General features: G+C 45.8%; 1 protein-coding gene across 1 annotated transcript in view; it reads left to right on the forward strand.

Moving 5' to 3' along the window:
• The window catches only part of TRIM14 (tripartite motif containing 14), a 29,669-nt gene that overhangs the window by 1,225 nt on the left and 2,751 nt on the right, over window positions 1-25,693 (forward strand). Inside the window, exons 2-5 of the mRNA XM_066367602.1 lie at window positions 1,728-1,823; window positions 12,138-12,371; window positions 17,984-18,146; window positions 21,177-21,269. Coding sequence (XP_066223699.1) covers window positions 1,728-1,823; window positions 12,138-12,371; window positions 17,984-18,146; window positions 21,177-21,269 — 586 coding nt within the window. The remainder of the gene's footprint in view (window positions 1-1,727; window positions 1,824-12,137; window positions 12,372-17,983; window positions 18,147-21,176; window positions 21,270-25,693) is intronic.

Raw genomic sequence — 25,693 nt, forward strand, 5'->3', positions numbered from 1 at the left:
AGCAGTTGGAATCCTGGGTTCAAGGCCTCCCTATGCCTCTAAGGTCCTCCTTTTTTATATATATAAAGTGGCTTTAATAATAATAGCTCCTCAAAAGGCTGTTTTCCAGAGTTAACAAGGGTGCTGCGCAGAGATACATGGGTAAGTCTACCCATCTACCTATGGGAACCCATTTTGTATCCACACTCTCACCTACTTACCTACTTATTTATCTGTCATCCATCCGTTCATGCATTCATTCATCAAACATCCATTCAGCACATACCTTGTGCCATGAGTCAAGGAATAGATAAATTCTTACCTGACCTGAAGGAGTTCCCTGGCTGGTGCAGGGAGTACAATGACAACACAGTGTGGTGAGTATTGTAACTGGGACCTCTGAGGCAGTGGTCAGTGCAAGACAGATAGAAGACAATGTGAACCAAGGCAAGAAGCCCATGGAGATTTTCTGGAGGAAGAGCTGCTGGAAGTGGCCCTAAAGAATCAGTAGGATTCCACCAAGTACCAAGACAGGAGAAATACCCTGTGACTGGAGGGCACAGGCATCAGGAGGCCGGGGCATCCTTGGCTGATGGGCAGGAGCTGGACTTGAAGGCTTAGAAATCACAGTGGGGTCAGGATGTGCTCCTGGAACTTGAGTTACCATTGTGTCCTGAGTTACCAATGTGTCCCCACTCCCACACTTCACCTAGAATAAAACTGCACAAAGCAGCAAACGCTTATTGGATGTTAAAATAAGGAAAGCTTCATCTATTAAGCACTTACTGTCTGCCAAGCACTACATCAAGCACTTAGAGTACTTATTCTCTACAGCAACCCTATGGGGTTCTCCCATATTTACAGCTGAGGAAGACAAGGTTTAGAGGAGTGAAGTCACCTTCCAAGGTCACGTGGGACTCAGACCAGGCATTCTTATCAGACTGAGACTTGTGCTTATAACTTACTGGGTGGATCCAGGTCTCCACTTGAAGTTGGCAGCCCCTGGCAATTCTGTTTGAGTCAGCAAACAATTCTAGGTCACCCCCGAGTCCCTATGGGGGAGCCAGGAATGGAGCAGGCCTGCCTTCAGGAAGCTGCCAGTCAACGGAGCAGAGGAGCGGAAGGCCAGCTGAAAGAAGGCTAGGATGGGGAGCAGTGGGGTAAAGTCCCACTGGCAGGGAAAGGGTCCCAGAGCAGGCCTTTGCAAAAGTGACAGTTGCAGAAAAGCCGAGGTAGGGAAGGGAGCCGTTTCCAGTCGGAGGGAGAGGAGAGCATAAACCCCACAGACCTCTCACATATGCGAGTCTTCTGAACCCCAGTCCAGGCTAAAGGGCACAGACCCCTCAAGAATGCATGTTCCATGAGAACAGCTCCTAGAACAAGGCCCAGCGCACAATAGGTGCTCAATTAATATTCTCTCTGTAAATGAATTCTCTTTTCCCTGTCCCTAAGCTGCTTGTCCTAAGGTCCTGTTTGAGGGACTAAAAAAAGCAGGTCACAAGCAATCTTGTCCTAGATAAAGAGGGGGAGCCATCACGGTGTGAAGAGTCCCTGACGCGGGCCTCTGAGGACCAGAGGGGCCTTCGTTCCAATTTGCTACTTGACTTTGGGCGAGTCATCTCATCTTCCGAATCTCAGATACCTCAGCTGAAACACAACACAGGGGGGAGAGGAGAGGACCCCTGGGGAGACGTGTTATCTCGGAAGTGGCAGTATTAAGACCTTTCCCCTAACTCCTTCACATACAGGAACTCACCCAGGAATATTTAAAGCAGCTGGAAACCAAGAAGCAGCAGCAAGTGGACAGCAAAAGCCAGATAGAAGACGCTGCCGAACAGCTCAAGGCAAGTGGGCATTTCTTCCTTGTCCTAGTTGAGATGTCGACAGTTCTCCTCAGACAGAAGGTTCTCCCCAGTATGGAGCCAAGGAAAAATAAAAACCAACCTCAAAGGGGGCAAGACAGGCGGGGGGGGGGGGGTGCTGCAGCTGCTATAATTTAGGCCAGCGATTTTCAACCGTAGTGCCGTGAAAAATTTTAAAACATATAATACCTGACTATTTAGTCAGCGGCACTGACCTCTTTTCCCTTAGGTGGCCAAATTTTTTTAAAAAATGACAACAGCCAACACAACAATAGCTGTTCATTGTGAATGAATCAAAATTATACCTATTTTTTTTATGTCACAGCGGCAAAAAGTATATTTTTTTGATGTGCTGCACAATTTTAATAATTAGTTTTTGTATGCCATGAGATGAAAAAGGTTGAAAATTGCTGAGTTAGGGGGTCCTTTTTGAGCAAAAGAACACAGAATTGGGTGCAAGACCACGAAGGGGTCTTGCTAGTGAGGGGCCCGATACTGTCCCATTAGCTTTGTGGCGAGGCTGCCTCTGCCATCACTGTCCCCTTGCCCCGTCACCCCTCACAAAGGAGGACTAGCCTTTTCCTCACCATCGCTAAGGCTATTATTCTCTTGAAGGGACTAGTCCTCCATCCCCTGAACACCTTAAACAAAGCAAAATACATACAGCTTAAAACACACAAATACTTCTTTAGATGAAAGAAAGTAAGGTATAAATATAAATATATTCCACAAATATTTATTTTCTTCAGGCTTTTCCTTTCCTGATGATGTTTATTTAAATGGATTCTTTTGTGGGTTTTAAAAGGAAGTCAGGGCTGGTGTTATCATGAGATGCCCTTTGACTGTCAAAAAATTGTTCTCTCTCCAGAGGCCTTTTTTGTGAACTTGGACAGTCCCTGACCCTCTCAGCTGCAGCTCCCCTTTCTTTAAGCGAGGGCTGGGGTGGGATGCCCTTCTAGGGCCTGTTCCACTGAGGGCTCTGTGAGCCCCAGCCTGGCCGCCACAGGTCGGGCGGGGAGACTGGCTCTGACTATGGCAGCAGACGTTCTCTGTCTGCGCGTCTCTGAGCAGATATAGCGTGATGGCCCCCAAGACGAGAATCAGGATCCACGCGGACAGTGTAAGCGGGCAGGCTTCAGCTTAATCTATGGAATGATTTTTTTTCTTATAACCTCCCTAGCTGTCACACTTTTATTTTGAAATAATTACAGATTCATAGGAAGTTGCCAAGAGAGTAAGTTTTGTGTGCCTTTCACCTAGTTTGCCCCAAGGGTTTTACCTTACCTAACTATAATACAATTTCAAAACCAGAAGATTGGCAGTGTGTATATACGTTCTGTGTCAACCGTGTAGATTCGAGTAACCACCACTGTAATCAAACTACAGAACTGTCCCCTCACCACCAGGATCTACCTCCTGTTCCACCTTTATAGTGACTCCAACCCCTTCCCCCACCAGTCCTTAACTCCTAGCAGTCACTAATGTGTTCTCTGTCTCTGTAATTACGGCATCTGAGAATTCATGAACGCGGTATAGCTCTTCATTGATTTAGATCTTGGTTTTCTTTCATCGGCACTTTGTAGTTTGCAGCATACAAATCCTGAACGTGTTTGGTCGGACTTACACCTAAGTGGCCCTCAGAAGGTAGTAAGGAAAAGTGTAATTAGTGGTCAGCATATTCAGGCTGAGCGGTATTTGTATAACAAGTTAGACGTAGAAAAGTAGGACAATGTGGCCACGCTAAGTCTACCTTCCCACGTGGGAGGCATCGGAGCTGAGCAACAGACATGCTGGTGAGAAGGGCACGTGTTGGCAGACGTCCCAGCCCCCACCTGCCCACTCTCCTCTCTGTGTGACCAGGCTGTTCCCTGTGGGCATTTATATTTCAAGTTCTGATCAACAAGCAGATTTTTTTTAAAAAATTTAGCCATAATTCTACCACTTCAGGTCAACCACTAGTCACATTTTGAGGCTTTTTCTGTACAAGTATATGCTTTTAGATAGTATCATGCCCCAGTATGGAGGTGAGGCATGGTGGTTCGTTTCCCAGTGTGACCCGACATTTGTATCACCATCTTGCCTTCAGGAGGTATTTCCCATGATGTCCCGCATGCCCGGTTGCGAGAGTGCCCCTTCAGAGCACTGTGGCCTGAGCATCGTGGCGGACCCTGCGTTTCGGCAGTTCCAGACTAGTTGTCATGAGAACTTTTTAGTTTTGAGGCTCTGTGATTTCAGACTCCAAGCCTGTTGGTGGGTTTACTGGTTTGTTTTGCTAGTGACCCTCTTTTCTCCCACTATCCTGGATGGATGACAAGATTCCTTGCCACTTCCCCAGGCCAGTGGGTAGAGGGTTCCTGGTGCCTCGTTCGTGGCTGAAGCAGCTCTCTGTGACGCTGGCTCGATGCAGGTGCCCGCTCCCTTCTCAGCTGGAATGGGGCTGGGTGCCCTGGGCACCCTCCTGAATGGGCAGGCCCCTCTGTGGGGTGTTCTCAGGCACCTCCATGGCCCTCCTTCCCAGGGTCACTCAACTCATCTTCTGCCCATGGCTCTGACGTCAAGTTCCCTCTTTGTTTTGGGCACCTGAAGTGATCCTATTTTGTTGTTTGTTTGATTCCACAAATTTTTGTTTGGGGGGGGGTTAATTTTTTTTTTTTTTTTGACTTATCAAGCCATTTTTCTAATGTTGAACATTTAGATGATTTCAAGTTTTTCACTGATAGGAAATAACACTGCAGTGACTATTTGGCACCTTGATTTATTTCCTTCCGGACACATCCCCAGAAGTGATGCATCTGGTTCTGTAGGTGCAGAGGGTGGTGAGGGCTCATGCATCCTGCCCCGCTGTAGCAGGCACACTCTGGGGCCAGCACGCCGCTCTGTGTTCCCTGACACAGGGCAGTACCAAGGAGAGGCCATTCGCCTGAAAATTAACCCATAAAACAGTTTTGTAAATAAATTAAAACCAATAAAGTTCATACATGGTCCAAAGTCTACTGTTCAGAAGCCAACACCCAGGCCTGACCAACCACTCCTTTTCACAGAACAATCAAGAAGGACTTGGTCATTAATCTCCAACCAAGACCTATAAAATGACTTTTTGTGACATCCATGTTAATAGGTTGTTTGCTTCCTTATCAGGGCTCCTCAGGGGGCTAATTCCTGCTGGTGTAGGGAAAATTCAATGCTTGCCTGTTACCCTTACTTTTTATTCAAACTGGGATAAGATGGTGGTATGCAGTGGTTATGGGTCTTCCTTCTGAATCTCCCAAACATTCTACAATGAGCTTTTGATGATTTTTATAAATAAAGAAAAAGTATATATATTTAAATTTGGTTAATGTCTATTGAATCCAGACCTAGGTCAGGTATTTAGAATGTGCACAGGCTGCCAGGCTGAAAGACCTGGGAGATGGAGCCACCCAGGGAGAAGAAGTAATTTATTGGTCAGTAGATAGGTAGAAATGGACCTGGGGCCATGGCTGTATCCATGGGGGTCCACCCAGACAGAAAGAGCCACTTTGTGGGTTTCACCCAGAGGGGATGAATGCAGGGGATGGTGACCCGGCATGGAAGAGACAGAGATGCCAATGAGGGGGTGGAGAGACAGTTGGCACCAGCAGGAAGCACCTTCACCCCTGGGCTGCACCGACAAAGGGAGGAGGTGGTGTTAGCAGAGGGCAGAGTCCAGGGCCGCCTAGGCAGGAGCTGGGAGCAGAGCAGGCCTGTCCTGTCGGAGCAGGAGGGTGGAGGGGACCCAGGGAAGCAGGGATACCTTGGCTGTTCCCCTCAGTCTCTGACCTCCCTCTGGGTCCTCCTCCCATTGGCCAAACTGAGCCTGAAGGGGGATCCTGGCTTGCAGGAGTCAGCCCCTCTGCCCCACAGAACAGAGCAGGGGAAGGCCAGGAACAGACCTGAGGAATACAACCCTAGATGGGTGCCTGGGGACTGTATAAACATCCTTGGTTCCCGGCTTTGTGCCTTTCCCTGTGACCCACCGGAGCTGTAAGGACTGGACCACAGCATGGGATCAAGGACTTAGCGGGATGACATGAACCACCAGCCTTTGCCAGACTGAGACTAGGAAGATGAGGACTCGGGCAGGCCTTGCTGTTGACCCTGACAATGCCTCTGGTCTCCACCACCCTGCTGGGCACAGCCATTCCTTCTCCTCCTCCTGCTGGCCACTGTCATATATCATAGTGCACGGATATCATAGCTAATGTGGTCTGGGCAGGGTTGGCAAGCACACCTCCTTCCCTGGTGGGACACCCTTGAGAGGCATCCATAGCAGGATTGTCCAAAGATGTACTGAGTTTTCAGCAAAGCAGTTCTTCCCATTCTCCTCACAGGCTCCTCCTTCTGCAGGACCAGAGGGGACTTCTGGGAACTAAGCAGAGCTGGATTCACACAGGCACTCCATGTGCAAAAGGCTTCACCTCCCAAGCCCTTCGCTGCTCAAGTTCTTTCTCTCCCACCGTCTTTAGACCTTCCTTAACTGCACTCACCCAGCCCCAGCCCCAGGCCCATCCAGCTGTGTCCAAACCTCAGCCCAGTTCAGTCTGGGATCTAGTTTCACTTTGAACCAATACAGCCTAAACCAGAGAGCATACTTCCTTGTCTCATTGCCAGAGTTCTCTCTCTCCTTTTTTAAAGGTTTTTTTTTTTTTTTTTTTTTTTTTTACAGGGACAGAGAGAGAATCAGAGAGGGATAGGGACAGACAGACAGGAATGGAGAGAGATGAGAAGCAGCAATCATCAGTTTTTCATTGCGACACCTTATTGTTCATTGATTACTTTCTCATATGTGCCTTGACCGTGGGCCTTCAGCAGACCGAGTAACCCCTTGCTCGAGCCAGTGACCTTGGGTCCAAGCTGGTGAGTTTTTGCTCAAACCAGATGAGCCCGTGCTCAAGCTGGCAACCTCAGGGTCTTGAACCTGGGTCTTCTGCATCCCAGTCCAACACTCTATCCACTGAGCCACCGCCTGGTCAGGCTTTTTAAAGTTTTTAACTATATTATATATATAATCAGCCTTATATGCTTATACTTAAAGTTTTCTTGTGGGTATTTTCAGTTATAACAACGTGTGGAGTCATTAAAATTATTTTGCATATTCTTCTTTACAAAGCGGACCTGTAGAAACTTCTTGGAACATAGCTGGGTTGGGAGGAGATATAGTCACTCTTTTGGTTTCTAAAGGAAGGTCCTCTGTTTGTTTATATATCTTGCCTTGAAAATGTGTTTATAAATCCAGGGTTTGAAGCAAAGATATATTTGGGTCCAGGCTCAATGACCCATAGAAACCATGTGTAAATGTAGACTAATTCCCAGGCTAGCCCAAAGACAATTAAAACCAATATGACATATGGTGGTGTAAGCTAGCCTCAGAACCTGGCCACTGCCTAGAACACTGCATAGGAAACCCAGACTTTGGGAACCCACCCCCAGAACCTACCGAATGATATGTTCTTGCCCCACAGGGAGAGAACATGGCATCACAGGGCAGCCTGCCCACCCCATGTCTGCCCAGGTTCCTGGGTCATTCTCTATGTGGGCGATACAAAGAGGCTGGCCAATTTTTTTTTGCAAATGATTTCTCTGTTTTATATTTGTACATTATATTAGTGATATATGAACACATGCTTATTTTTAAAAATGTAAACAGTTGAATATTAGATTATAGTACAGAACTATAGAAAGTACAAAGTGAGTTACTATTCACCATACCCTAAGCCCCACATTTCTGCCCAAACGTGACCACAACTAACAGATATTTTACATACACTTGCAAGCAGATGCATATATCCAAATACTATAGTTGTTGTTCTGTTATCTTTTACATAAATGGGAGCAGCCTATAGATATTATTCTGCAGCTTGCTCTTTATCAAGTGGTATCTCAGAGAGCTTCCATGACAGGACATAGAGGTCCACTGCATTCTTTTGATGTGTATTGTAAAATATACATAACATAAAAGTTACCATTGTAACCATTTTTAACTGTACAATCCAGTGGCATTAATTACATTTACTGTGTTATACAACCATCACCACTGTCTGTTTCCAAAATGCTTTCATTACCCCAAACAGAAACTCTGTAACCATTATGCAGTTTTTTCCCATTCCCCTTCAAACAGCTCCTGGTAACCTCTAATCCACTTCCTGTCTCTATAAATTTGCCTATTTTAAATATTTTATGGCTCTGGCCGGTTAGCTCAGCAGTAGATTGTCGGCCTGGTGTGTGGAAGTCCCGGGTTCGATTCCCAGTCAGGGCACATAAGAGAAGCGCCCATCTGCTTCTCCACCCTTCCCCCTCTCCTTCCTCTCTGTCTCTCTTTTCCCCTCCTGCAGCCAAGGCTCCATTGGAGCAAAGCTGGCCTGGGCTCTGAGGACGGCTCCATGGCCTCCACCTCAGGCACTAGAATGGCTCTGGCCGCAACAGAGCAACACCCAGATGGGCAGAGCACCGCCCCCTGGTGGGCATGCTGGGTGGATCCAGGTCGGGTGCATATGGGAGTCTGTCTGACTGCCGTTCTGCTTCTAACTTCGAAAAATACAAAAAATATATATATATATATATATATATATATATATATATATATATATGTAACATCATGCTGTATTTGTCCTTTTGTGTCTGGCTTATTTCATTTAGCATAACCATATTGTCGAATGTATCAAAACACTGCATTTATTTATTTATTTATTTATTTATTTATTTATTTTAGTGAAAGATAGAGATAGAGAGACAGAGACAGACAGGAAAGGAGAAAGATGAGAAGCATCAACTTGTAGTTACATCATTTTAGTTGTTCATTGATTGCTTTTCATACGTGCCTTGACTGAGGTTGGAGGGGGGGTGCTCCAGCCGAGCTGGTGACCCCTTGCTCAAGCCAGCAACCTTGGGCTCAAGCCAGCAACCTAAGGCTTCAAGCCAATGACCTTGGGCTTCAAGCCAGAGACCACAGGATTATGCGCCTATGATCCCACGTTCAAGCTGGTGACCCCATACTCAAGCTGGTGAGCCCATGCTCCAGCCAGCAACCTCAGGTTTTTGAACCTGGGACCTCAGCATCCCCGGTCAACGCTCTATCCACTGCACCACCACCTTGTCAGGTGAAAGCTGCATTCTTTTTAATCACTATATATTACTTCATTGTATGAATATAACATAACTTATGCAATAAACATGTATGTTATATATATGTATATTTTCCATATTGCCCAACTTTTCTGTATCCCCAAAATTCTGTAGTGTGCATCTTGGTGCACGTGTGAAAACATTTTGTAGACTCAGTTCCTACAAGAGGAGCTGCTGCCTCAAAGGACTTATGCATTTAAAATTTTGATCTTGCCCTATCACCCTGTAAAAATGAAGTACCAATAGACACTGCCCCGCATGTATGAGAGTGCTGCTCCACACACTCTTATAGACTGTGATATCACCGTTCAGTTCAAAGTCTTCCAGTCCAAGGGCCAGAAAGTATTTTCTGATTACACTGCTCACTTCCTTGACTGGGAAGCTGATTTTCCTACATCGTTGGCACTTGCACATCTTTGGCTCACTGTTAAGTTAAATGACCTTTTTTTTACTGTGTATTATGGATAAAAAGCCTGTGTAGTTTGTTAACTGTCATGTAGCTTTGTTTACAGTGCCTTCTGCTTAGGAAAAGTTTCGTTTTTTATGTGTTCAAACCTGCCATGGCTCCCATTTTGCTATATGAATTTGGGGTTCCTCTTACAGAAGTCTTCTTCTCCCAAGTTTTAAAAAATAAAATTGTGCCTGACCAGTGGTGGCACAGTGGATAGAGTGTCAACTTGGGACACAGAGTTCCCATATTTGAAACCCCAAGGTCACTGGCTTGAATGTGGGATCATAGACATGATCCCATGGTCACTGGCTTGAGCCCAAAGGTCGCTGGCTTGAAGCCCATGATCTCTGGCTTGAGTCCAAGGTTGCTGGCTTGAACAAGGGGTCACTGGCTTGGCTAGAGACCCTGGTCAAGGTACATATGAGAAAGCAATCAGTGAACAACTAAAATGACATAATTTTGACTTGATGCTTTTCATCTCTTCCCCTCTCTTTCTCTCAAAAAGAAATTGTATTTCATTCTAATAGGTTTATTTTTCTTTACAGTATTGTGTTAATCTGTTTGGAACATCTTGTTTGTTTTCCTTTTATTGTGAAAAACCACAACCATACACGTGTTTTTAGAAAAAAATATTCAGACATATTTCATCTGTAAAAGTTTAAGATAAGGACTCATTTTTTTAAAGTACAGAATCACAGTATCATCCTCACACCCATGAAAATTCACAATAGTTCCTTACTATCATCAAATATCCAATCAGTGATCACATTTTCTTTTCTTTTCTTTTTTAAAAAAAGATTTTATTTATTGATTTACAGAGAGAGGAGGGGGGTGAGAAGTGAGAAATATCAGCTCATGGTTCCTTCACTTTAGTTGTTCATTGCTCACTTGTCATATGTGCCTTAACCGGGTAAGCCCCGGGTTTTGAACCGGCAACCTTGGCCTTCCAGGTTGACGCTCTATCCACTGCACTGCCACAGGTCAGGCAGTCACATTTTCAATTGTCTTATAAATGTCACATTTTATTTGTTTGAATCAGGAGTAAAATAAAGTTTCAAAATGCACTTGCTTGATGTATTTCTTAAGTTGATGGTTCACATGTTCCTCTGTCATCTTAATTGAATCTTTTATTTAGATCAAGAGGCTTAATCAGATTTAGGTTCACATTTGTTGGCAAGACTACTTCATAGGTAAGGTTCTGTCTGAATTTATTTTCATATATGGCATAAGGACCTAACTGAAATTTTTTGTCAAATACAAGATTAGTTACATATTGTACCAATACCATTTATTGAATTGTAGGTTCTGCCCTCCCGATAATTTGAAATGCTACCATTATCATACATATATGTGTGTTCTTTTCTAAACTATTCTATTTTCCTGATTTTTTTTTTTTTGTCTGTGCCTAAGCCATACAGTTTTAAATCCTGTAGCATTTAATTTGTTTGATATCTAATAAGGCAGCTCGTCCTTCATTGATCGTTTTAAAGCAATTTTTGGCTTTTCTCGTGCTTATGTGTTTTGTTTAATCTGCATGTTAAAAATTTTATTTGGATTGTGTCCAATTTATAGACTAACTTGGAGATAAATAGCATCTTTATAGTAAAGAATCTTCCTCAGCCAGAGATATGTATTTTTCTTCCATGCATTCAGGTTTTTCTTTGCCTTTCAGTACAGTTTCTCTTTTTATTGATTTGAGAGGGAAAGAAAGGGAGAGAGAGAGAGAGAGAGAGACAGGAAGATTGATCTGCTCCTGTAAGTACCCTGACCAGGGGTTGAACCAGAAACCTCTGCACTTTGGAACGATGCTCTAACCAACCAAGCTATCTGGCTTTCAGTACAATTTTATACTTTTCTTTATATAGGTCTTTACAGTTTTGTTAGGTTTTATTTTTAGATATTTTTGTCCACTATTTTATTTTAGATTTTATTTATTGATTTTAGAGAGAGAAGAGAGAAAGAGGGGCAGCAACTTGTAGTAGTGCTTCCTGTATGTGCCTTGGCTGGACAAGCCCAGGGTTCTGAACCAGCAACCTCAGCGTTCCAGGTCGGCGCTTTATCCACTGTGCCACCACAGGCCAGGCTTTTGTCCACTATTTTTAAAAGGACTTTTATTTCTCTATGCATGTTCCAATTGGTTATGGCTGGTACTTAGGAAAGCTTGAGGGGTTTTTTTTTGTTTGTTTGTTTTTTGTTTGTTTTTGCATTTTTCTGAAGCTGGAAACAGGGAGAGACAGTCAGACAGACTCCCGCATGCGCCCGACCGGGATCCACCCGGCACACCCACCAGGGGCGATGCTCTGCCCACCAGGGGGCGATGCTCATGCCATCCTGGGGCGTCGCCATATTGCGACCAGAGCCACTCTAGCGCCTGAGGCAGAGGCCACAGAGCCATCCCCAGTGCCCGGGCCATCTTTGCTCCAATGGAGCCTTGGCTGCAGGAGGGGAAGAGAGAGACAGAGAGGAAGGTGCGGCGGAGGGGTGGAGAAGCAAATGGGCGCTTCTCCTGTGTGCCCTGGCTGGGAATCGAACCCGGGTCCTCCGCATGCTAGGCCGACACTCTACCGCTGAGCCAACCGGCCAGGGCAAGCTTGAGTTTTTATAAGGTGATCTTGTCCCTTTTAAATGTTGTGAGAGCTTTTTCATGTTGATTATTCTGGATTTTCTGGTTGACGCTCATCATCTGCAACTGGTTTTCTTCTTAGGCTCGTGCAGAGTCAAGTAAAACCTGGCTGACGGGGAAATTTATTGAACTCAGATTACTACTTGATGAAGAGGAAATGCTGGCCAAGAAATTAGTTGATAAAAATACCCAGGTTACCCTGCAGGCATACAGGGAGCAAATCAAGTCTTGTGAGGACCAAATCAACGTCTTGGACAGTCTCTCCGACAGGGTCTGGAGTATCAGCCAGGAGCCCAGCCCCGTACAGTTGCTGCAGGTAATGCTGGGTTTCTGCCCTCACAGCTGCCCCCTGCCACCCACGACCCATATTGCATCCTGGTCACTGTGGCACTGAACACAGTATTTACACCGTGAGTAAACACCCAGAGAATTGCCTTGTTAGCAAGTAGACTTTTTTGCCCCTACACAAGTGATCCGAAAATATACATAGTAAGGAAGACAATATACATCTTGGACTAATGAAATAACATTTACAGCCACCATATTTGAGGGTCTCAGTGTTCCAAGTCCTTGATGTATCTTAGCTTTAATATGTACTAGAACTGCAAAGTGGATATTCTCACCCCTCTTTATGAATGGGAAACTAACGCTCAAGTAGATGAAGGGACCCATTTGAGGTTACACAGCTGGTAGGTGGCAGAGCTGGGATCAGATCCCAGGTTTCTCTGCTTCTAAAGCCACAAGGTATCATTGCCCAGCCCTCTACCTATACAGTTGTCACTGAGAGCCCTCCTGGAAAGGCCTGTGTCATCCTGCACAGACCTCACGAGCTGGGTTTGCTCAAAGGGGAGAAAAGAATAGTAGTCCTTGGCCACTGGGCTCTAGTGAAGGTTATTACCTTATACCGAGGGGAAGTCTAAGAACTAGCCCCTGTGATGTTCATGCTACACTTAGCAAAAGCATGTGTTGAGGGTGGGTTCCCTGTCTTCAAGGAACAGGGGAGAAGCTCCTCTCTTCTGTCAGTACTCCTGTGCAGTCACCTGGGCACTTGGACTGTTCCCACTCATATAGTCTGTTTCCTTCTTTGCTGTGGCTTCTGGGAAGCTCAGAGCCAAATCTGTTTCAAATAGCTGGGCTGTGACTTTGTGGCATATATAAGGTCTACCGGAAAATTCTGTCCGTGTTTGGGAATAAAACAAAATACAAATTTTTCTTACTGTCAGTAAACTTTATTAAATAATATAATTGCCATTATTATTAATGATTTCTTGCCAGCATAAGGGCAATTTGTATATTCCATTTTTGAAAAATGTTTTATCTTTTGATGCGAAAAATTGAACCAGTGCTTGATATCTTCTTCATTTTTGAATTTTTGGCCCTTCAAAAAATTTTGTAAGGACAAAAACAAGTGATAGTCGGAGGGTGCTAAGTCCGGGGAATATGGTGGATGTGACAGACATGCTTCTGTAGCATTTCTTCCTTGTTGAAATTCGTAAAAATTACAGTGGCATAAATGAACTTTATCAGTAGCCATGGGTACACTATCGCTTCACACATAAGACTAACGTGAATCAACTTTGTTTTAGTTAATTTGCTACGTCAGTATCTATACATTAAGTGATAAAAATACAGAGGCACACATACACCAAATAAACACGTGCTTATGTGTCGAAATTTGTTGTGATAGAAACGGACAGAACTTTCCAGTAGACCTTATATTCTGTGCCTCATCTCACTCTGGCTTCCAGTTCACATTCTTATCCTGGTTTCCTCTTTGTTTTATTTTTCTCACTGTAAAGGAAAATCTTGCAGCGTTAGACAACCTTTCTAAGATGCTTTAAAGCAGGGGTCCCCAAACTACGGCCCGCGGGCCACATGCGGCCCCCTGAGGCCATTTATCCGGCCCCCGCTGCACCTCCGATAGGGGCACCTCTTTCATTGGTGGGCAGTGAGAGGAGCACAGGATCCATCCTCATCCTGTGCTCCGGGAGTACTGTATGTGGCGGCGCCACAAAGCGCAGCATGGCTCACGTACAGTACTACTTCCGGTGACGTGGGATGCACGCATCACAGCTCCGGAAGCTCGTCATATCACCTGTTATGGCTAGCAGTGACAAATATGGAACCGGACATTGACCATCTCATTAGCCTTTGGCAGGCCCATAGTTCCCATGGAAATACTGGTCAATTCTTTGATTTAAATTTACTTGTTCTTTATTTTAAATATTGTATCAATATTTGTTCCAGTTTTGTTTTTTTACTTTAAAATATGTGCAGTGTGCATAGGGATTTGTTCATAGTTTTTTTTATAGTCCGGCCCTCCAATGGTCTGAGGGACAGTGAACTGGCCCCCTGTGTAAAAAGTTTGGGGACCCCTGCTTTAAAGACTCCTGGGACAAGACAGGGTACAACTAAATAAAGCTGGCACTGAGTCTAACTACAGATTAACATGGGCTCTGGCTGGAAAATGATACAAATAAATCAGGCAATACAAAACCAGTCAAGCCAGGCTGATACTTCCACTCTTGTACCTTTATGTGGCTTTAGACAACTCAGCCTGTGTCTCATTGCTAGCTAACAAGAGAATAAACCTGCATGGATGGACCACAGCATGGTGATTACCAGAGGGGAGGGGGTGGAAGGAGGTAGAAAAGCATATGGCGGGGTGGGGGGAATAGTAGAGATGAAGGAGACTTGGCATGGCACAGTGAACACACAATACAATTTGCAGTTGATGTATTATAGAATTGTATAGCTTTATTAATTGTATAATTTTATTAACCAATGTCACCCCAATAAATTCAATTAAAAAAATAAACCTGCCTGACCGGGCGGTGGCACAGTGGATAGAGCATCAGACTGGGATGCAGAAAACCCAGGTTCGAGACCCCAAGGATGCCAGCTTGAGCACGGGCTCATCTGGTTTGAGCAAAAAGCTCACCAGCTTGAGCCCAAGGTCGTTGGCTCGAGCAAGGGGTTACTCCGTCTGCTGAAGGCCCGCGGTCAAGGCACGTATGAGAAAGCAATCAATGAACAATTAAGGTGTTGCAACGTGCAACGAAAAACTAATGATTGATGCTTCTCATCTCTCCGTTCCTGTCTGTCTGTCCCTGTCTATCCCTCTCTCTGACTCTCTCTCTGTAAAAAAATAAAATAAAAAAATAAAAACCTAACAAAATATTTGGGGTGAGGTGTTGCTCTAGGCTCAATGGATACTACTATACTCTGATGTACATGGGGGTACAGTTTGTCTCTTTTAAAATAACTGTACCCCTGAAGGATAGCTGATTCAAAGGGATGCTCCATGGAGAAGAATGTTATCCTTCTATCACAGATACAGTTTCAAGGCTTTGTCATCTTCTTTCTTTATTCTACGGTGTCAAAGCTACTGATTTTCGTCATTCATTAGTCCTCCCATTCTCATTCATTTATTCATCAAATGTGCTCTGAGCAGCCTGTTCTGCGCCAGGCCCCAGCTCCACACGAGTAGCTCATGGGTGGTAGACATACATGCTCAGGAACAGGTATTCACAACACAGCTCAACTGAGCTAGCAAAAGTGTGTTCAGTCGGTATAGGGGGTCAGGGAAAACTTCTGGGAGGAGGTGATATTGGAGCAGGGGGTGGGAGGATGAGGGGGAGCTCACTAGGGATATACAGAGGGACCCAGCAGAGGGGACATTCCAGGCAGAAAGGAACCATGAGCGGGCGAGAGCTTGGCAGGCTGGATGGAGAAGGCACTGGGCTCAGTCTGGCTAGAGGTGGGGCAGGGGGGACAAGGGCAGGGGAGTTGGGAGATGCAGCTGGATCAGGAGGCCAGGGATAGCGGATGAAGGGCCTTATGTTCCTGGCCATGGAGCTTAGACTTGGTCCTGTAAAGAGATGGGGGCCAGGGGGGTGTTTTGAACTAGGGATGACATGGTCAGGTTAATGTTTTGGAAAGGTCACTTTGGTGAGGTTGGTGGATGGACTAGGCAGGCCAGGACTGGATGCTAGAAGGGAAGTTAGGAGACCACAGTGTCCAGGAGAGAGATGATGGTGGGCTGGACCAGTGAAGGGGCCGTAGGGATGAAATGAAGGCAGGTTTAAGGGATTGGTGATGGAAAGTGGGGGAATCCAAGATGATTGTCGATTTCTGGCTCAAGAAATGGGTGGCTGGAGGCTGTTCTGAAGCTGCAAAGGCAACAAGCAGATGTGCTGTTTCATTCATTTATTTCAACCTAAATGTTTACTGAGAACCTCCTCTGTGTCAGGCTCTGTGCGAGATGCTGGAGTTGGGGGTTACCAGGTGGTGGCATTTGTCCTTCATTCCCCTCCCCAGTCCTATCCCACCCACCTGCCCTCCCTACTAGTGCTCTGACTCCCTGGCCAGCTCCACTCCAGCCCTCCAAGTGTGACCTTAGCCCTGGTTTCCCACAAATTATCTTCATCCCCACCCAAATGAGGATGAACTCTAGACCCGTAGCTTCGCAGGCGGGACGGGGCTTGGGGACCATCTCACAGCCCTCTCCCAAGGTCCAGCATGCTGCCTGGTGGGCCTACCTCTGCCCAACCCACCCTCCCTCCCTGTCTTGGGCAGCACTGCCCACTAGCCAGGGCCTGCTCACCTAAGACAATCTGCTGTCTTCTAACTCCATGCCCAGGACAGCCCTTCAGAAAGTGCCAACAGGGTTCTTAGCTGCAAATAAGAACATCTACTGTAACTGTTTGAAGGAAGAAAGGAGTTTATAGGCCCTGGTTGGTTGGATCAAAGATAGAGCTTTCGACCGGCTTGTGGAAGTCCTCAGTTCAATCCCAGTGAGGGCAGACAGATGAAGCAACCATCTGCTTCTCCACCCTTCCCTTCCCCTCTCTTTCTTTCTGTCACTCTCCCTCTCCCACAGCCATGGCTCAGATGGTTCAAGCAAGTTGACCCTGGGTGCTGAGGATTGCTCCATGGCCTCTCCTCAGGTGCTAAAATAGCTTGGTTGCCAAGCAATGGAGCAGCGGCCCTAGGTGGGCAGAGTATCAACCTCAGAAAGGTTGCTGGGTGGGTCCAGGTTGGGGCGCATGTGGGAGTCTGTCTCTCTGCCACTCTGCCTCTCACTGAAAAAAATAAATAAATAAAGGAGTTTATGAAAGAGTATTAGGCAGCTCCTAGGATCTCCAGGAGGGCCAGAAAGTCAGGATGAAGTCCAGGCCACAGCACAGGTGTGCTCCAGGTTGACCCCCATTGCTTCTCTGCTGAGCAAGAAATCACAGCTCTGGCCCAGGGCACTGGCCCTGAAACCTCCACCACTACTGCCCCCTACAGGAGGCTGTCAGTTCTTCACCTCTCATTTCAGCATGCAAGTCTTAGATTGGAGGTGTCACATCACACGCTTGCCCCACGGGTGGGTGCAAAGGAGACTGGGAGAGTGTATTTTCCAGCTTTTACTGAGCAAAGCCACACCCATACAGGAAGGAGAATTAAAAGGTGCTATCCAGGCAGAAAACAGGACCAGGTCCCCACTGTGGTAGCCACAACCCCTTGGGCAGCATTTCATTTGAATTTCCAGGGGCTCCTTCCCCAGGGAAATTGGCCCCTCACTCTTCTTGTCCCCTCTGTATCTCAGGCAGAACCCTGTCACATTGTCTGTAAAGCTTTCAAGATGGTGAGCCACTTAAAGGCAGAGTAGTCATACTGCCCCCTCTTTCTGCTGCTAATGCCAACGCCTGGCACAGCGAAGGTCTCAGTGAACACGGAGGCAGGAAGGGAAGAAGGGAGGAATGGTGCCGGCACTAAAGCCGGACTGAACTGCCCCACGTCCTCCACCCCAGGGCCTGCTGGGTGGGCCTGGCGCAGTCGCTCCTGGCCGCATATCCCAGGGTGTGGTGGGGCCTGCGCTTGATGGCCCAGGTCTGTCCTGATGTCACTGTGGAGTCACCCTGACCCTGCGTGCCCATGCAGGAGTTCACGGCCACTGAGAAGGAGATAAAGCAGCAGATGAGCTTGGTGGAGCTGTGCCACCCCGTGCCCCAGTCCTTCGAGCCCATCAAGATCTTCTTCAAGGGCTTCGTGGAAGCCATGCAGAACATGATGCAGACGCCACTAGAGGTTCGCTTAAAGGAAAGTAAGTCACCATGTGACCAACTTTGTGTCTCTTACTCCCTTAGTGTCCTTTTAGCCCAGAGACACCTGGGACGACCACCACGGCGAATCCTGTCTCTCCTACACAGAGCCCCTTGGCTAGGTGGTCAAGGATTCCTGGGCCTGCGCCCAGCCCACCCTTCTGCCTTCACTTCCTCCCCCTCCTGAGACCATGTTCTGCTTCTCGAAACCACACTGGTCTGCTCCTGAGTTTCTGCCACACCCCCACCTGGCCTGCTCCGGGGTCCCAGCTGGAATGGTCAACTCCCTCTCCTCTTCTTCTTCCTGGTCGAGTCCCACCATCACTGTGGGTGGGGCCAGCACAGCTGTGCTCACTTATGAAGCCTTTCCACATCACCCTGGGCTCACTCCCTCCCCTGGAGCCTCTCTCTCTGCTCTCCCTCTCCAGCGCCTGCCCTCCCTCCCTCTCTCTCATAATGCCCAGTGGACAAGAGCCATTTTGAGTCCAGCTCTTAGGTTTCTGCAGGGCCTGACACAAAGCAGGTGCTCAGAAATATCTATTCATCCATCCATTCATTCATTCATTTGTTCATTCATTCATCTCTGCTACTATGATTCATTCAGAACATTTATGGAGTCCCTACTATGTGCCAGGCACAGCTCCTGCCTTTGTGGTGCTGTATTTTGGGAAGAAGACAGGCAACAAATGAATATGTGTCAGCAATAGGTGCTCTGAAGAAAAGTAAAGCAGGTGCAAGTGGAATAGAGGGTGATCAGGAGGAGGAGGAGGTATTTTATACGGGGAGGTGGGCGAGTCCTCTCTGGGAAGTGGACGTGGGGACTGACTGGAAGGAAGCGTCTGTGCGCTCCGCAGAGTGGAAGGGCTGGAGAGCACAGGGGCCACGGCACGCCTCGGAGCTACACTGCCCGGGCTCCTGTCCCAGGCCCACCACTTCCCAACCCTGCCATCTTCGGTAAAGCACCTAGCTTTTCTCTGCCTCTCTGTCCACATCCATAACACAGGTGATAATATAGTTCCCCCCTCCTAGGGTTGTGGTAAGAATTAAACAAGTTCTTATATGCAAAGGGCTGAGTGGTGCTCAGGCATAATAAGCATTATGGAAGTGTTATCTGTTACTGATGCTATTTTTACATCTGGGGGAAACATCTAGGCAGAAGGAACAGCATGTGCCAAGGGCCCAAAGTGAGGAAAGAACTTGATGAGTTTGGGCACAGAGAGAGGGGCCATAGTGACTGCAGCACAGTGGTAAGAGATGAGGTGGAGAAATGGAAGCCACCTCGTCAAGTGGGGCTGGCAGGGCATTGCCAGCTCTGATCAGGAGAAGAGGAGGAGAAGAGTGGGAGGACGCAAGGCAGAAATGCTACAAGCACCCACTGAGCACCTCTGGGAAATGGAGAGAGGTGAGGCCAGGCCCTGGCTGCAGAGCAAGCCGAGGTCATGAAGTGAGATACAGAAGACACAGCCAGGGGCCAAGGGAGCTCAGACAAAGGAGAGAGAATTCTGGTTGGTAAACCAGGAAGCCTTCCTGGAGGAGCTGGTACTTGAGTAGGGCCTTAATCAATCACTAAGATTTGGGGCGTGGGAGGAAACCAGGAAAGGCATTTCAAGCTGACACAAGAGGACACAGTTTGGGAAACTAAGATTCACGCAGCAGGACCGAGCAGTGCATTTTCCTAGGCCAGTTTGTCAAAGCAGGTTTTTAATGTTGTGGATGGTGTTCTCTTTGCTCATAACTGCCACTGGAATTTCGAACACATAGTCTGACTGAAAGGTTCTAGAGATATAATTATTTAAAAAGAAAATTACATGTCACAATGGTAGCAGTCAATATATCTCAAGATGAGGCCATCATTCTTACTGTCACAGGTAAGACTGAGAGGTGCCAACTACTAGGAAGGGCCCAAGGAGATGGGACTTTACAACGCCACTGCCCTTCCAGTGCCCCCCCCCCCCACCCCGTGCAGTCCAGACACTGCAGGCTCAATAGGCCAAAATGGAGTCCAGCACCCTCCCCAACCCCACCCCTCCCTGTCAGCTGCTTCTCGACTCCAGTTTGCTCTTCATTCCCCATTCCAGTAAACAGGTAAGCCCTGGCATTTCTGCCACTGCAGTATTTACTGAGCCAGCCCCCTTTCCATCCCTGCCGCCCCTGTTCAGGTCTCAGTCTCCCATCAGGGCCTCTGCCTCCACTCCCATCCTGTTCATCCATTCTTCACGAGAGCGTGCTTTGGAGATCCCTCTGCTCATGTCTATCCTCAGACACCTTTCACGCTCCTCACTGTAGACATGCCGCTCTTCGCTCCTGCCCTTAATGTCTTCTCGCTATACCCTTTTGTTAGGAAAACCTCCCATCCTTTTTCTGGTTGCCCAAATCTCCCCACTCCTTTAGTTGTCAGTGGAGGTGCTTCCTCCTCCGTGATGTCTTCCCAGACCCCTCCAAGCCTCAGAGCCCTTTCACCACTCTTCTCTGTGACCTGGAGCTCCCTCTGCCTTGATTGGTAGCTCCAGTGAGCCCACTTCTCACCCTAAAGAGCTAAATGGCTGACTGAGCGGTTGAAGACAGGACCATGGCTTGGGTTTCCCCCTGAACTCCCTTTCACCCGAATAAGACCTGAACGTTACCTTTCTGGACTCACCTTTAATTTCTTATTTTCTGCCTTTATTCTGGAACTTGCCTGGAACTTCTGTCATGAGGTAGCCCTCATCACTGACTGCTGAATACATAGTTGATTCTGAGGATGGTCCCAGAGCCTGCCATCTCCTCTGTATGCTCGGGACTCAGTCACACGGACCTGCCTTCGCTGAGTTTCCTAGAGCGAACTGGAAAACTGGAAAGTGTGTTTCTCCTCAGATCTGAGCATTGTCCAGGAGTTTTCCAGTGGCTGTGAATATGCATTTCCTACCTAAATTTGCATGGGATTCTAGGAGACAGATTATGTGACTTTCCAGCTTTGTAATGTCTTTAGTATGCTTTATAATTCATGCTGCTTGCCTGAGCGCCGGGCATTCATTTCTCACCGTTCATTACAGACTTGAGCTGCAGGCTCGCCAGCTTCTCTAGCACTAAGCCGGATTCCTTGTTGAAAATCAGCCCCTCACCAGAGCGATCACTCTTCTTAAAATGTAAGACCTCCAGGATGGAGAGGGTGGGGTGCATGGGTGGGAGGGAGGTCACAGAAATGGAGGTCCCTTTTTATCCCTATGAGACCCAACTTGTTTTTTTAACCTTTATTATTAGTTTATTTTAATACAGAAATAATGTTCATTGTAGAAAAATTAGGAAACAAAGGAAAGCAAAATTTTTTTAAATAATTTTTTATTTATTAATTTTTAAAGAGGGGGGAGAGAGAGAGGGAGAGAGAGAGAGAGAAAACAGGAAGCATCAACTTGTAGTAGTTGCTTCCTATATGTGCCTTGATCAGGCAAGCCCAGGGATTTGAACCAGCAACCTCAGCGTTCCAGGTCAATGTTTTATCCACTGAGCCACCAGAGTCAGGCGGAAAGCAAAAATTTAAAAAAGAAGATCACTTATAAATCACTGGAGAGTTTGGAAATTCTTCCATTCATGTCTACCCTGGTAGACATGTAGTAGTAGATAACTACTATTATTTGCCCTCCTAGTGTTCTTTAGCATAACTCTATATACTTAATATATTTTTAACTTGGTATCGTACTATACATACTGTTTGGTAATCTGTGTTTTGTTTTGTTTTTGTTGTGTTTTTTTTTTTGTATTTTTCTAAAGCTGGAAATGGGGAGATAGTCAGACTCCCGCATGCGCCCGACCGGGATCCACCTGGCACGCCCACCAGGGGGCGACGCTCTGCCCACCAGGGGGCGATGCTCTGCCCATCTGGGGCTTCGCTCTGTTGTGACCAGAGCCACTCTAGCGCCTGAGGCAGAGGCCATAGAGCCATCCCCAGCGCCCCGGCCATCTTTGCTCCAATGGAGCCTCGGCTGCGGGAGGGGAAGAGAGAGACAGAGAGGAAGGAGAGGGGGAGGGGTGGAGAAGCAGATGGGCGCTTCTCCTGTATGCCCTGGCCGGCAATCGAACCCGGGACTTCTGCACGCCAGGCCGATGCTTTACCACTGAGCCAACCGGCCAGGGCCAATATGTGTTTTCATTTACTGATATAGTGTGAACATCTCTGTTCTCTTAAAAAATTACACAGGTAATGCATTGTTCTTGTTAAAAATTAGAAATTACAGATAGACAAAAAGAAAACAATTGCTTTCCCCAGAGAAAAATGCTGTTAATATTCTGGCATATATTCTCTTGGACACTTTAAAAGTCAATATGTATATAGATAATTTTAAAAGGATCGTATTATAGATATCCTTTTATCAGTTTCCTTAAATTTAACAGTATAGCTTGAACAATTTTCTATTTCAATACATATAAATATTATTATTTTTAAAAGATACACAGTATTCCATTGAATGAACATGCCATATTTAACTAATCTCATAATGTGGGACATTTAGGTTGCTCTACATTTTCCTTTCTTTAAACAATGCAGCAATAAACATCCATTCTTGTACATACCATATTTCCCCATGTATAAGACGCTCCTATGTATAAGGTGCACCTTAAATTTGAAAACAAATGTATTACATAAAGTTATTGAACTCAAGTTTTATTCATCATAAAATTCATACAACTCTTCATCACTGTCAAAACTCCCATCTATTAGCTTGTCCTCATCTGTGTCTGATGATGAATCACTGTCTTCATAGATTGCCTTGTCCTCAGTTCCATCTATGGCATTTGAAATGCCACAACCACTGTATAAGATTCACCCAGTTTTTAGACTCCAAAGTTTTGAAAAAGTGTGTGTCTTACACATGGGGAAATACAGTACTTGTTGAATTAATGAAACGTAAATGAACACACCTTAGCTCTTTGGATTATTTTTTGGGAGTAATTTCTCAAAGTGAAATTACTGGGCATGCATTTTGTGTGTGTGTGTGTGTGTGTGTGTGTGTGTGTGACAGAGCGAGAGACAGAGATAGGGACAGACAGGGCCAGACAGACAGGAAGGGAAAGAGATGAGAAGCATCAATTCTTCGTTGCAGCTCCTTAGTCTCCTTAGTTCATTGATTGCTTTCTCATATGTGCCTTGACCAGGGGCCTACAGCAGAGCGAGTGACCCCCTTGCTCAAGCCAGCGACCTTTGGGCTCAAGTTAGCAATGATGGAGTCATGTCTATGATCCTATGCTCAAGCCAGTGAGCCCACACTCAAGCCAGATGAGCTCGTGCTCAAGCCAGTGACCTCAGGTTTTGAACCTGGGTCCTCTGCATTCCAGTCCAACGCCCTATCCACTGCACCACCACCTGGTCAGGTTTGGCATGCATTTTTAAAAAGTAAACTTTAATTGAAATCTAAAATACATAAAGCAACATACACGAACCAAAGGAGTACAGCTCAATGATTTTTAAAAAGTAATAGACATTGCCTGCTCCCCAGAGCCTTCCTTGTTCCAGCTCCTAGCCACTGTCCCCCAAGGGTAATGACTCTCCTAACTTCTAACTCTAAAGATTAGTTTTGCCTGCCTTTGACTTTTCTATACTCTTTTTTGACTTTTCTATATTCTTTTTTGTCTTCTGTCATTCAACATTTATGAGATTCATCCATATTACTGTGTGTAGCAGTTCATTTGTATAGTATTCCATTATATGACTATAGCACATTGTATATGATTGAAGAACATTTTGGATGTTTCCTTTTTTGCCTGTTGTGCATAACGTTGCTATCAACATTCTTGTGCACATCTTTTTATACACATATATATTCATTTCTGTTGGGTATTTACCCAAGAGTGAGAAAAAGGAATGCCCACTATAACCACTTTTATGCAATACTGTTCTAGATTTCCTAGACACTATCTTAAACAAGAAAAAGAGGCCCTGGCCGGTTGGCTCAGCGGTAGAGCGTCGGCCTAGCATGCGGAGGACCCGGGTTCGATTCCCGGCCAGGGCACACAGGAGAAGCGCCCATTTGCTTCTCCACCCCTCCGCCGCGCTTTCCTCTCTGTCTCTCTCTTCCCCTCCCGCAGCCAAGGCTCCATTGGAGCAAAGATGGCCTGGGCGCTGGGGATGGCTCTGTGGCCTCTGCCTCAGGCGCTAGAGTGGCTCTGGTCGCAACATGGCGACGCCCAGGATGGGCAGAGCATCGCCCCCTGGTGGGCAGAGCGTCGCCCCTGGTGGGCGTGCCGGGTGGATCCCGTCGGGCGCATGCGGGAGTCTGTCTGACTGTCTCTCCCCGTTTCCAGCTTCAGAGAAATGAAAAAAAAAAAAAAAGAAAAAGAAAAAGAAATGAAAGCTATAAGGACTAGAAAAGGGAGAAAAGGTTCTTCATAAATGATGGTATTTATTTATAGAATATTTGAAATAATGTACAGATAAATTAGAATTAATAAGTGAATTTAGAACAGCTGCTGGATGTAGTGTCAGTGCACAAAAATCATATTGGCAATAAACAATTAGAAAATAAAAATTTTAAATCATTTTCAATAACATTTTTTAAAAGTAGGATTAAATCTTAAAGTATGTGCAGTTTATGTAATTATTCCTCAATAAAGTTATTAAAAACTGTAAAAAAAAATCATCTACTAAGTGAAAAAAATTTCTAAGCCAGCAATTGAATATAGCACAAACTGATACATTCCATATGATTTAGGAGCTTTATTAAATAAAATATGATGTGACACCAAAGTAAATAAATAAAAAAATAAAAGTAAATGTTACTCCGAATTTGGAACAGAACAAACAAACAAAAAAACCAATCTAGGAATAAATCTAACAAAGAATGTATAAAACCTCGCTATGGAAAACTCCAAAACACTGAGAAAACTATTTGGTAGTGTCTTTTAAAGCTGAATATCCACACACCCTACGATCCAGACTTTTTAAAAATCTTTGTCTATGTATGTGGTATAATGCAATGAGAACTATTATTGGGAGTTTAATCACTATGACATTTCTGGAGGATAATTTGGCAATATTTACTAAAAGCCTTACAATCATCCCTGTTGACCCAACAATTACTTTGTCAGAAATATATCCTAAAGAAATAATTAGGGCCTGGCCAGGTGCTCAGTTGTTTAGAGCATCCTCTGAACATGCGTGGTTGTAGGCTTGATACCCCATCGGGGCACGCACAAGAGCCAACCAATAACAGCAGGAATAAGCCGAAAAAAATCAAATGTTTCTCTCTCTCCCTTGTTGTCTCTCCCTTTCTCTCTAAAAATTGATAAAAATTAAAAGGAAAATAATCAAATACATAAAGATATTATCATATTAGTATTTTCAAAAGCTTTCTGAAAAGCCTAAACATTAAAAAGGGGAGGTAGGTTTAATTATAATGCATCCATTCATAAAAATCTTAGCTTTGCAATTAAAATGCTCTTTAAAATAATATTTGCCTGACCAGGCGGTAGTGCAGTGGATGGAGCGTCGGACTGGGATGCAGAGGACCAAGGTTCCAGACCCTGAGGTCGCCAGCTTGAGCGCAGGCTCATCTGGTTTGAGCAAAAGCTCATCAGC

The sequence above is a fragment of the Saccopteryx leptura genome, chromosome 2 (genome assembly GCF_036850995.1).
Source record: "Saccopteryx leptura isolate mSacLep1 chromosome 2, mSacLep1_pri_phased_curated, whole genome shotgun sequence".
NCBI classification, from domain to species: domain Eukaryota; kingdom Metazoa; phylum Chordata; class Mammalia; order Chiroptera; family Emballonuridae; genus Saccopteryx; species Saccopteryx leptura.